The 12,563-nt window shown below is 39.2% G+C and overlaps 2 protein-coding genes and 1 pseudogene across 2 annotated transcripts in view; 1 reads left to right on the forward strand and 2 right to left on the reverse strand.

Moving 5' to 3' along the window:
* Nucleotides 1-12,563, forward strand: part of LOC144665647 (5'-3' DNA helicase ZGRF1-like) — a 64,239-nt gene that overhangs the window by 18,623 nt on the left and 33,053 nt on the right. The window contains 2 exon segments of the mRNA XM_078526913.1: nucleotides 11,379-11,543; nucleotides 12,294-12,365. Coding sequence (XP_078383039.1) covers nucleotides 11,379-11,543; nucleotides 12,294-12,365 — 237 coding nt within the window.
* LOC144666574 (extracellular calcium-sensing receptor-like) lies at nucleotides 921-8,737 on the reverse strand. Its single transcript, XM_078527982.1, has 2 exons — nucleotides 6,151-8,737; nucleotides 921-1,105 (listed from the first exon to the last, which is right to left on the reverse strand). The coding sequence occupies exon 1, from the start codon at nucleotides 8,735-8,737 to the stop codon at nucleotides 6,206-6,208; it is 2,532 nt and encodes an 843-aa protein (XP_078384108.1). The 3' UTR covers nucleotides 921-1,105; nucleotides 6,151-6,205.
* Nucleotides 1,111-3,715, reverse strand: LOC144666573 (extracellular calcium-sensing receptor-like; annotated as a pseudogene).

Raw genomic sequence — 12,563 nt, forward strand, 5'->3', positions numbered from 1 at the left:
TAAGAAAATCTATAAGAATGACACCATAAATCCACAATATGATAACTCTGATGTTTTCGTGTCGCCTTAGCTTTCTAGCAACATCTGAAATGTTTGAATTCTGCGTATTGTGGGGTATGAATTATGTCACAGCAACACAGAATGAGCCATTTTTAGTTTTCGGCTTCTTTAATGACTGACCACACCCCATGTCGTCCAAACGAATCATCGACCTCAACAGCAGCTACACAGCTCCAGCTGAAGTGGTCTATGGTGTCAGACATGGCTTTTGCTAGAAAGCTATCTAAAGGCACTGTTCGATACCAATGTTTGTAAGTATATGTTAGCTATTAGTTAGCAAATCATGTATGGTGCTTTGAGTGTTCAAATCGTGTTAAAATCGTTATCTCGCTCTCAACTTTCTCTCACAAAGAGATCCGTTTATTTAGGTTTTTATTCACAAAGCTGTGAACGCTTTCATGTCTTCGCAGGTTTCAAGATAAGCCTCAAATTTTCTTTTCCTTCGGTTTAGTTTTACACAAAGCGAACAACCTTCTTGGACTTTCTTATTTATAATTCGCATCTAAAATGGTTGATAGCAGCTGGTACTATGTTCAAATAATGGTTGTAAAGCGAATATGACAATTGCATTTAGGGCTCGAAGTTGAACGCTAATCGGACTCCTTAAAAACTTGAGTGTATTTCGAGGACTTGAGTTTTAACGACCAGAAGCACTGGAAAATTCAGGGAAATAAAATTTTGCCTGGCGAAATTCGAGAAGATGTAATTGTATCCTCCCTTGACGTTTCAGGCCTTTAGGTAGTAATATATACCAAAAGCAAGTCGAAAACATAATCGCCGCAAGCTAAGATAAATAATGTATAAGTTTATTAGGTTCATTTTATTGTGATTATTGATTATCTACAGGTTCAACCAAGCTGCGACCTACAAATTTACTCATTAAACACTATTTACCTGAATTTGTACAAGTAGGCCACGATGAGCTTAAGGAAAATGGCTAAAATTCTCGCTGGAATAAAAAAAAAAATTCAACAAAAAACAACTTGCAGTTGTCATTTACATAGATGTCTCCCCTGACTTCGTTATTTATATTATCTACATTATCCTCTCTTGATCTACAGTAACATTTCTCAAAACACCTTAATCGAAACGAACTTTTGTCCTCTTGAGATAAACGCATTTATGTTTGGCCTTGTTGGATAGAACTATTAAATGCGGGATTCACACGTACGGAGCTTGACCCAAACGAGAAGTGAGTTACTTCCTGACGCACGCTAGCAGAAGTGTTTAGCTCAGGCCTAAAGAGGATGATATATATTTTTGGCAAAAAGACACAACTAACAAAACCATAAGCACTCAATAGTGTTGTAACACAGTCCACAACCGTCACATACTTTTCATCCATTGAGAACTCTACCGTATGATAAGCTAGTAAAGACACAAAAAATATGTACATGGAAAATGCCATTCGCTTGGCCTCGCTAAAGTTTTCTGGAATATTTCTTACTTTAAAGAAACAGAAGGCAGAAATTAACAACTGAAAGAAAATGTAGGAACATATTAGCAAGAACATGGTTTTTCCAACTAACACATTGTATGCCTTGCATTTAATAAACGTATAACGCTCTGGGTAGATGTGTTTAACCATGATAGGTGGATCAACAAGCAACCAAGGGAGCAATGCAACCATCAGGAACGCTTGCAGGCTGATAACTATCACTGCTTGCATTCTATTAGTAAGAGAGGTTATCGTTAAACTGGGTATTATTGGAACTTGGAAAGCGCTGGAAATGTGCAAGACCTTTACCAGTAGAAGGGAAAGAGAGAGGTTGTAAGTGATGTAACGCCATGGGTAAATAATCTTGCAAATTGTATCTGTAGGTTTAAAGAGATTCAATAACACTAGGGACAGCAACATTTGAATAATTCCAAGAAGAGCAAGGCTCAGTTTCCTGTTGCATGCCCTAACAATAGGAGTGTTACAAAATCTACACAAAACAGCGAATATAAAGAGTGTAGCAATGATGCCCAAAATGCCAAATGCGAGAACTGCAATTCCTCCTACAGTGGAGTATTCCAAGTTAGCCAAAGGCAAATCTTCACACGCTGTCCTAGCTTCATTGGAGCGTTTCCCTCTTGGGCATTCCATGCAGCTGTGAGCACCAGGAACTGGGTTGATAGTACCGCGAGGACACGGGATGCACTGCCAACAGCAAGGCGAAGTAGCTGCTTTCCTTGTTCCCGCCGAGCATTGTTCCAGGCATTCGGATGTTGGAAACCGTCCGTCTTGGCTGTTCCAACGAATGTTACCGTTTAAGTGTAACCGCTCTGCCGCGTCCCATTTTCCGACTATAACTTGTTTTAGTCCCTTGGCATCAGCTTCCTGCACTTGTTGGAAATTGACAACATCGTAGAACGCAGATTGCCTATCGCCAAACTGATCATACAAGATGTTTCCCGTAAGTCCCTACAAAATTAACTCTGGAAAGCAGCCTTTGCATGTCATAATCATTATCAGTTACGCTGGTTTCTTGAGTGGAGATGTTTAAGGCATGTGCCACGGAATATACAGCATCAATGACGTATGGAACATATGAGTTGTACATGTCTTAACAACATCGTGTACGCACAATTCTTTTTGTCGATCCTTGTGAGTGCTATTGTCCTTAATGCCCGAGCAGTTCCTTATCAGCTTTCTGATATCGCTCCACCATTGCGGAAGGTCCTGCTTACTTTGTCTCATTATATAGAAACGCTTTCATGTGCTCTTTAAACCCTTTGTCTTGGAAATTATGAGGTTGGAATGCTATTGATCCATGAAGCGGGGAAAGGTCAGAAGGGAGAAAACCTTTTTCAGTTATAATACTGGAGGTATGTTTCGCTAGGTACCCAAACTCGCCCGGAGAGGTTTTGTCTCTTGACTTCCTTAAAAAAATTCCTCATAAGGGCACCAGAAATCCACAAGAAAATAACACGTATGTTTGTTTGTCGCCTTAGCTTTGTAACAATGTGTCTAATGCTTGAAATCTGCGTTCTGTGGGGTATAAATTCTGTCACAACAACACAAAATGAGCCATTTTTATTTTCAGCTTCTTTAATGACTGACCACACCCCATGTCGTCCAAACGAATCATCGACCCCAACAGCAGCTACATATGTCCAGTTGAAGTGTTCTATGATATCAGCCACAGCTTTTGCTAAAAATGTATCTGAAGGCACTGTTCGATGCAAATGTTTGTAGGTTATATGAACTTAGCTCAGGACTCGTTGTTAACCCGCTTATGGCTGGGACATTAAGCATTTGAAGAAATCCGCCAATAACAAGAGCTGTGCTAGACTCAGATGGGCCGATTAAAGTGGTAATATATCTCTTTCCTAGATTGCTTCGTGTTGTGTTCATATTACACTGTTCGTTTAAGAGTTCATAGGTGATTTGTGTCGCTTTTGTGATGTTTTCACAATAATCTCGTATATCATACCCAAGAGTAATGTTTGGAAGTAGATTTGAGTCGTTGTTTATCTTATCAATAGCGAAGATCATGGCCTCAGCGTATGCCACTTGCTTGGTTATCTCCCCGCATTGGTTCTCCGACGTTTCTTGCAACTCGCAGACACTGAATAGTCCACCCAACATAACATCTCCTTCTTTATATGGAGCTTGAACAACAGCGTAGCACCAAAAACAAACAAATGCGAAGCACTGTGATAAAACCATATTGGTTAATTACTTTCCTTGTTTTAAATGACCTGAACACCTAAGAGTCTAGTTGCTCTTTTTATGTACTGATATGTAGATGATGCTCAAGGGTATTCCTGTTTAAAGAATGGTCTGCTTGAAATTTAAGGCGCTCAGTGATTCAGTTTGAACAACGAGCAGGATCTTTCTGTGTATTATTAACTGTCTGTATGCTTCTCTTTTTGTTGTTCAATTTAAAATTTTATGTCAATCATTTAGCTGCTAAAATGTGTAAACAACAAGTACGGAAGCTCGTGCTTTGAACAGCATTCATTGTTTGCAGCCAACTCTGTCGGTGGGGGTGTTTAAATATTTGTTGTTAAAATACCTTTTAGTGTCATAAAAATTCAGCTTTTGACGTCTATTGCAGGTGGGCACAGTGTTATGCCGTGAAGTTTTTCCATTTAAAGGTTGCTAGTTTCATGCCTTTTATGTCACTGGGAAGTTAAACAACAAGAGCAGAAAATGTCGGAGTTTTCTCCGCTGGCTACTTTTGGTGTTGGTGTACATCTTCCTAGAGCATTTGAATCCGAATGCGGTCGTTTTTTGGTGTTGTTTGTGCCAAAAACTATAAGCATACGATAGTTTAGGGTTTCTGTTAGATAACGGTTTTAATTAGTTCTTGTGTGTTTGCTTGTTTTATAAACATCCGGATGTTTTACATCGAGCGAATAATTTTAATAGTGCTTCTGCAGATCTTACGTGCGTCCCGTGTCCTCGAGGTGCGATTAACCCAGTCCTTGGTGCTCAAATCTGTACCCCTTACCAAAGTGGGAAACGCTCTAATGAAGCTCGGGCAGCGTGTGAAGGCTCTGCCATTTTCAAACGAAAAAAAAAGGAAGGTTGGAAATGAAAAAGAGTTGCCCAAAACCATGAGCCAGCGGCATTATGAGAAGGAAAAAGCCGATGATGACGAGAATTATAATAAACGCTGGGCGCAAATAAACGCAAGGTTCTAGTTAACGCTCAGCCTAAATAGTTTAGTTTTGAATAAACAGGCCTTCCGTTCCTTTGTACGCATAATTCTTTTTGGTGATCATCTGGTGCTGAGCAGATCTGCAGTGCCCTAATCTGACTCCACCAGTTTGAAAGATCCTGCTTATCTGCCCCATTGGACAGCAAAGCTTTCATGTATACTTTGAATCCTGCGTCTTGAAAATTATGAGGCTGGAATGCTATTGATCCGTGAAGCGACAAAAAGTCCGAAGGGAGAAAACCGTTTATATTTGGTGTGAGGATGCTCTCACTCAAAATCCAAACTCGATTGGAGAGATCTTGTTTCTTAACTTCTTTAAGAAAATCCATAAGAATAACACCATAAATCAACAATATGATAACTCTGATGTTTTCTTGTCGCCTTAGCTTTCTAGCAACATCTGAAATGTTTGAATTCTGCGTATTATGGGGTATGAATTATGTCACAGCAACACAGAATGAGCCATTTTTAGTTTCGGCTTCTTTAATGACTGACCACACCCCATGTCGTCCAAACGAATCATCGACCCCAACAGCAGCTACACAGCTCCAGCTGAAGTGGTCTATGGTGTCAGACATGGCTTTTGCTAGAAAGCTATCTAAAGGCACTGTTCGATACCAATGTTTGTAAGTATATGTTAGCTATTAGTTAGCAAATCATGTATGGTGCTTTGAGTGTTCAAATCGTGTTAAAATCGTTATCTCGCTCTCAACTTGCTTTCACTAAGAGATCCGTTCATTCAGGTTTTTATTCACAAAGCTGTGAACGCTTTCATGTCTTCGCAAGTTTCAAGATAAGCCTCAAATTTTCTTTTCCTTCGGTTTAATTTTACACAAAGCGAACAACCTTCTTGGACTTTCTTATTTATAATTCGCATCTAAAATGGTTGATAGCAGCTGGTACTATGTTGAAATCATGGTTGTAAAGCGAATGTGACAATTGCATTTAGGGCTCGAAGTTGAACGCTAATGGGACTCCTTAAAAACTTGAATGTATTTCGAGGACTTGTGTTTTAACGACCAGAAGCACTGGAAACTTCAGGGAAATAAAATTTTGCCTGGCGAAATTCGAGAAGATGTAATTGTATCCTCCCTTGACGTTTCAGGCCTTTAGGTAGTAATATATACCAAAAGCAAGTCGAAAACATAATCGCCGCAAGCTAAGATAAATAATGTATAAGTTTATTAGGTTCATTTTATTGTGATTATTGATTATCTACAGGTTCAACCAAGCTGCGACCTACAAATTTACTCATTAAACACTATTTACCTTAATTTTTACAAGTAGGCCACGATGAGCTTAAGAAAATGGCTAAAATTTTCGCTGGAATAAAAAAAAAATTCAACAAAAAACAACTTGCAGTTGTCATTTACATAGATGTCTCCCCTGACTTCGTTATTTATATTATCTACATTATCCTCTCTTGATCTACAGTAACATTTCTCAAAACACCTTAATCGAAACGAACTTTTGTCCTCTTGAGATAAACGCATTTATGTTTGGCCTTGTTGGATAGAACTATTAAATGCGGGATTCACACGTACGGAGCTTGACCCAAACGAGAAGTGAGTTACTTCCTGACGCACGCTAGCAGAAGTGTTTAGCTCAGGCCTACAGAGGATGATATATATTTTTGGCAAAAAGACACAACTAACAAAACCATAAGCACTCAATAGTGTTGTAACACAGTCCACAACCGTCACATACTTTTCATCCATTGAGAACTCTACCGTATGATAAGCTAGTAAAGACACAAAAAATATGTACATGGAAAATGCCATTCGCTTGGCCTCGCTAAAGTTTTCTGGAATATTTCTTACTTTAAAGAAACAGAAGGCAGAAATTAACAACTGAAAGAAGATGTAGGAACATATTAGCAAGAACATGGTTTTTCCAACTAACACATTGTATGCCTTGCATTTAATAAACGTATAACGCTCTGGGTAGATGTGTTTAACCATGAAAGGTGGATCTACAAGCAACCAAGGGAGCAATGCAACCAGCAGGAACGCTTGCAGACTGATAATTATCACCGCTTGCATTCTATTAGTAAGAGAGGTTATCGTTAAACTGGGTATTATTGGAACTTGGAAAGCGCTGGAAATGTGCAAGACCTTTACCAGTAGAAGGGAAAGACAGAAGTTGTAAGTTATGTAACGCCATGGGTAAATAATCTTGCAAATTGTATCTGTAGGTGTAAAGAGATTCAACAACACTAGGGACAGCAGCAAGAGAATAATTCCAAGTAGAGCAAGGCTCAGTTTCCTGTTGCATGCCCTAACAATAGGCGTGTTACAAAATTTACACATAACAGCGAATATAAAGAGTGTAGCAATGATGCCCAAAATGCCAAATGCGAGAACTGCAATTCCTCCTACAGTGGAGTATGCCAAATTGGCCAAAGGCAAATCTTCACACGCTGTCCTAGCCTCATTGGAGCGTTTCCCTCTTGGGCATTCCATGCAGCTGTGAGCACCAGGAACTGGGTTAATCGTACCGCGAGGACACGAGACGCACTGCCAACAGCAAGGCGAAGTAGCAGATTTCCTTGTTCCCGCCGAGCATTGGTCCAGGCATTCGGATTTTGGAAATCGTCCGTCTTGGCTGTTCCAACGAATGCTATCGTTTAAGTGTAACCGCTCTGCCGCGTCCCATTTCCCGACTATAACTTGCTTTAGTCCCTTGGCGTCAGCTTCTTGCACTTGCTGTATGTTGAGGACATCGTAGAACGCAGATTGCCTATCGCCAAACTGATCATACAAGATGTTTCCCGTAAGTCCTACAAAATTAATTTTGGAAAGCAGCCTTTGCATGTCATAATCATTATCAGTTAGGTTAGTTTGTTGATTGGAGATGTTTAAGGCATGCGCCACGGAATATACAGCATCAATGACATATGGAACATATGAGTTGTACATATCATTTACAACATCTTGTACGCATAATTCTTTTTGTCGATCCTTATGAGTACCATTGTCGTTACTGCCCGAGCAGTTCCTCATCAGCTTCCTGATATCGCTCCACCACTCCGGAAGGTCCTGCTTATTTGCCTCGTTATACAGCAGAGTTTTCATGTGTTCTTTAAACCCTTTGTCTTGGAAATTATGAGGCTGGAATGCTATTGCTCCATGAAGCGGCGAAAGGTCAGATGGGAGAAAGCCTTTTTCTGTTATAATACTGAAGGTTGTTTCGCTAAGAACCCAAACTCGCCCGGATAAGTTTTGTCTCTTGACTTCCTTAAAAAAATTCCTCATAAGGGCACCATAAATCCACAAGAAAATAACACGTATGTTATTTTGTCGCCTTAGCTTTCTAACAATTTGTCTTATGCTTGAATTTTGCGTACTGTGGGGTATAAATTCTGCCACAACAACACAAAATGAGCCATTTTTATTTTCGGCTTCTTTAATAACTGACCACACCCCATGTCGTCCAAACGAATCATCGACCCCAACAGCAGCTACATATGTCCAGTTGAAGTGTTCTATGATATCAGCCACAGCTTTTGCTAAAAATGTATCTGAAGGCACTGTTCGATGCAAATGTTTATAGGTAAACGAACTCAGCTCAGGACTCGTTGTTAACCCGCTTATGGCTGGGACCTTAAGCATTTGGAGAAATCCGCTGATAACAAGAGCTATGCTAGACTCAGATGGGCCGATTAAAGTGGTGATAAATCTCTTTCCTAGATTTCTTCGTGTTGTGTTCATATAACACTGTTCTTTTAAGAGTTCATAAGTGAATTGTGTTGCTTTTGTGCTATTTTCACAATAATCCCGTATATCATACCCAAGGGTAATGTTTGGAAGTAGATGTGAGTCGTTGTTTATCTTATCAATAGCGAAGATCATGGCCTCAGCGTATGCCACTTGCTTGGTAATCTCCCCGCATTGGTTCTCCGACGTTTCATGCGACTGGCGAACACTGAACAGTCCACCCAACATAACATCTCCTTCTTTATATGGAGCTTGAACAACAGCGTAGCACCAAAAACAAACAAATGCAGAGTACTGTGAGAAAACCATATTAGCTTAATTACTTTCCTTGTTTTGAAAGATCTTCACAACTAAGAGTTTAGTTGCTCTTTTTTATGTACTGATATGTAGATGATGCTTCAGGATATTGCTGTTCAAAGGATGTTCCGCTTGAAATTTAAGGCGCTCAGCGATGAACTACGAGCTGGCTTTTTCTGTGTGATATTAACTGTCTGTATGCTTCTTTTTGTTGTTCTTTAATTTAAAATTGGACGTCAATCATTTGCCTGCTAAAATGTGTAAAAAAACAAGAACGGACGCTCGTGCTTCGAACAGCATTCATTGTTTGCAGCTAACTTGTCGGTGGGGTGTTTAAATATTTGTTGTTAAAAACCCTTTTAGTTCCATAGAAATTCACTTGCAAATTGACATCTGTTCAGCTTTTGACGTCTATTGCAGGTGGGAACAGTGTTATGCGGTGATGTTTTTGCAGTTAAAGGAAGCTAGTTGCATGTCTGTTGTGTCACTGATAAATAAAACAACTAGAGCAGAAAAAGTAAGAGTTTTTTACTTGTGGTGTTAGTGTACATCTTTTTAGAACATTCGAATCCGAATTTGGTAGGTTTTCTTTTTTGTGCCAAAAACTGAGCACACGATAGTTTAGGGTTTCTGTTAGATAACGGTTTAAATTAGTTTTAGTGTGTTTGTTTGTTTAAACATCCGGATGTTTTACATCGAGCGAAAAACATGATTAGTTTCTCTTCAGATCCTACGTGCGTCCCGTGTCCTCGAGGTGCGATTAACCCAGTTCCTGGTGCTCAAATCTGTATCCCTTACCCAAGTGGGAAACGCTCAAATGAGGCTAGGGCAGCGTTTGAAGAGTTAACTTTGGCCAGTTTCTCTTCTGGCCATTTTTAATAAAGAACAAAAAAGCGAAGGCTGGAATATGAAAAAGAGTTGTCCAAAATTCAATGAGCTTCAAGCGGCATTGATGAAAAGTAAATAAGGCCATCAAATGATGACGATTGACAAGCCATACCTCAAATATATAATAAACGCTGGGCGAAAATAAACGCAAGGTTCAAGTTAATGCTCAGCCTAGATAGTTTGGTTTTAAATAAAGAAGCCGCCGTTCCTAAAATCGAAAAAAAATGCGGTATTCTTTAAAGGGATGTAGAATGCATACAGCACGTCTGCAGCTGTCAGCGGGAGGAGCGAGCATCTTCGCATTTTTAAATTAAAAGAAACAACGTATGCGGAGCTGGCTTGTGTTAGCTTTGTTGTAAATGGGGAATTTTTGCATTAGTGCTCCGAGAAATTAAATTTCATTTTGAATTTTCAAATCCTTTTTTTTTTTTTCAACTGCTACTTGTCACTAAGAGAAGATATGAATTCTACGTATCGGCAAATCCATAACCTGCATGGTGGCCTTTCTCATCTAAAAATGGTTGGTAGACATAAGCAGCTGGTTGTACTTATTGATCATATTTAGAAAGTGAATGTGGCAATTGTATTTGATGCTCAGAGTAGTTTTAAAGAACAATCCGTGAACTATTCGGACTCACATCTTAGAGTATTTCGAGGACATGGACATGCATGCTTCAAAGGGCAGAAGCACTGGCAAAGTCGAGGAAATTTGAGATGAGTTACATATTATGCGGTGTTGACGTTTCAGGCGTTGTGGTATAAAAATATAAAATTATGCTAAAAGCAAGTCTAAAACATAAACTGATTAAACTGCTCGCCGAAAAAAAATGAAACCCAGAAAAAAAGTTCATTTAATTTAACGTACTAGGCACTAGCATTTAAATTTATTGCAGTCATTCCCAGTGTGCCTTTTTTTCCAGTATGCAATCATTTTTCATCGAATTAATTAGCGTGAAAAAAGGAGTTCTATTTTTAGTGCGTTCGACAAAGGAGAACGCTTCCTCACCTATGGTTTTTCGTTTTTTCTTAGTGCCGTGGAGGGGGAAATTTTTTTTTTTTTTTTTTTTTTTTTTAAGTTTTTTGGGGGGAAAAATAAAGTGTTCGTAACTCTTTCGGGTCGCACACACGCTGGAATTGCATATAAAGGCCGGAAAGAAGGTGGATATTCGTAGTCTTCCTAACAAATGCCAAAAGGTTTTTGTGCTTATAGAACGATGGTGTTTCACATGGAGGAAAGGTCCCAAATTTAGCCCTTCCAATTCCGGGCTATCGATAAATATGAACATGACTTAGCTATATGTACCTGCGAAACACTCATTAAAAAGTGATCTCTAAATTAATAACTTCATTTCTTATTGTTCATGCGTGCCTTGCTGTACTGAGTTTTATAAATGGTTAAATCAAGTTAGCTCAATTGTCCAAGGCAGCACTGAACTTGTACCCAATTCTTCTCTTTCATCTGGTTAAATCGATAGCGTTGCTGTTAATGAACAGCATTGTCTGTTTGCAAGTGAAAATGTTCATTATGAAATGTGGTCCTTTGGAACACAGCACTTCCACTTTCACTTTCATATGGAAGTAAGTTTGATTTGCAAGACAAATTTTAATAAACGAGTAAAAAACTAATTTCCATATGAAAAGAGTGCGCGATTTTTTGCTCGCGTGGCCCCCTCGCGCCTTTCGCGTTTCCCATACGCACGCTCGAAACAACGGCACCTGCTACGCAGGCTAACACTTAGTACTTCTTTCCTTCAACTCTCTATAGGTGGCCCCAGGGGAAGAGTTAGAAAGTGAACGATATTTAATAACAATCGAGGAAAGGCTGCATGCCTTATCTGACCAAACACATGAGGTCATCTCAACGACACAAGAAAAAAAAGTGAAAGACTGTGTAGGTCCTCTCTATCAACCAGGCAAGAGAAAAAGACAGGTATTCAGTTTGATTGTGTGTCATGTTTACACGTGTGTACGGCTGCAACTCGTATGAGTTATTCTAACAACGTTTCGTCGCCTTTATGTCTTCATAGTTCGTCGGCTTGGTGTTAATTAGACAAAGTAGTGTATGTTTTTGACCATTGGTGCCTTTTTATTGACATATAATTAAAGGATCATGATTCTTAAAAAGATGTTGTTCCACTAGGCACTTGCGATTCCTCACGATTCCCCATCGTTAAAAAGATAATCACAGACGTAGAAAAACTGACATTGCAAAAAAAAAAAGAAAAAATACAAGGATTTAATGTAAATAGCTACAACATGTAAAAGTCGCATACAAACGTGTTTGTCAAACCAACATAATTGCACATGTCTTTTAACAAATTGAATTTGAAACATAAAACTAGTTTAGACGAAAGTAATTTAAAATGTGTTTTTAGCTTTGCAGATCTGCGTAGTTCTTTTAGCATCTCATTGTTTGAACCTTTCCCGGTTTTACAATAACAAGCTAAAATGAACAGAAATCCTCCAGGGTATTCAGTAATTAACTGCTCATTTGTCTTTTTGCGACGTGTCCTTACCCACCTTGATAGAGCCACAAACAAATATCTGCCTATTTTGTTACTGTCTTCGAACCTTTCGAATTAGGACGGGACCAATTACCAAGTATCAGTTAGTTGACTAGAGAGACAGGTACTTTAAATAAGTTGTGTATTAACATTAAAATGTCCTCCCTTTTTTCCAGTGTTTCAAGCCGCCGACATTTAACCAAAAGAAACCCATGATAACTACTCTGACTGAACCTGAGTTCAAAAAGGTAGCAGCTGAATAACTCGGTCGGTATAAAACGCAGACCATGCAGACTGCAGACTGCAGACTGCAGACCGTGCAGACCGTGCAGACGGTGCAGACCGTGCAGACTGAGTAATTTTTTTTTCTTCTTTTTTTACATTGTGTTTCACAAAACTTTTCACGAACGGTTTCCGAAGTTCGTTTGAAATTCGCGAAGTTCGCT

The sequence above is a fragment of the Oculina patagonica genome, chromosome 9 (genome assembly GCF_052425735.1).
Source record: "Oculina patagonica isolate OP01 chromosome 9, crgOcupat, whole genome shotgun sequence".
Taxonomy (NCBI): Eukaryota; Metazoa; Cnidaria; class Anthozoa; order Scleractinia; family Oculinidae; genus Oculina; species Oculina patagonica.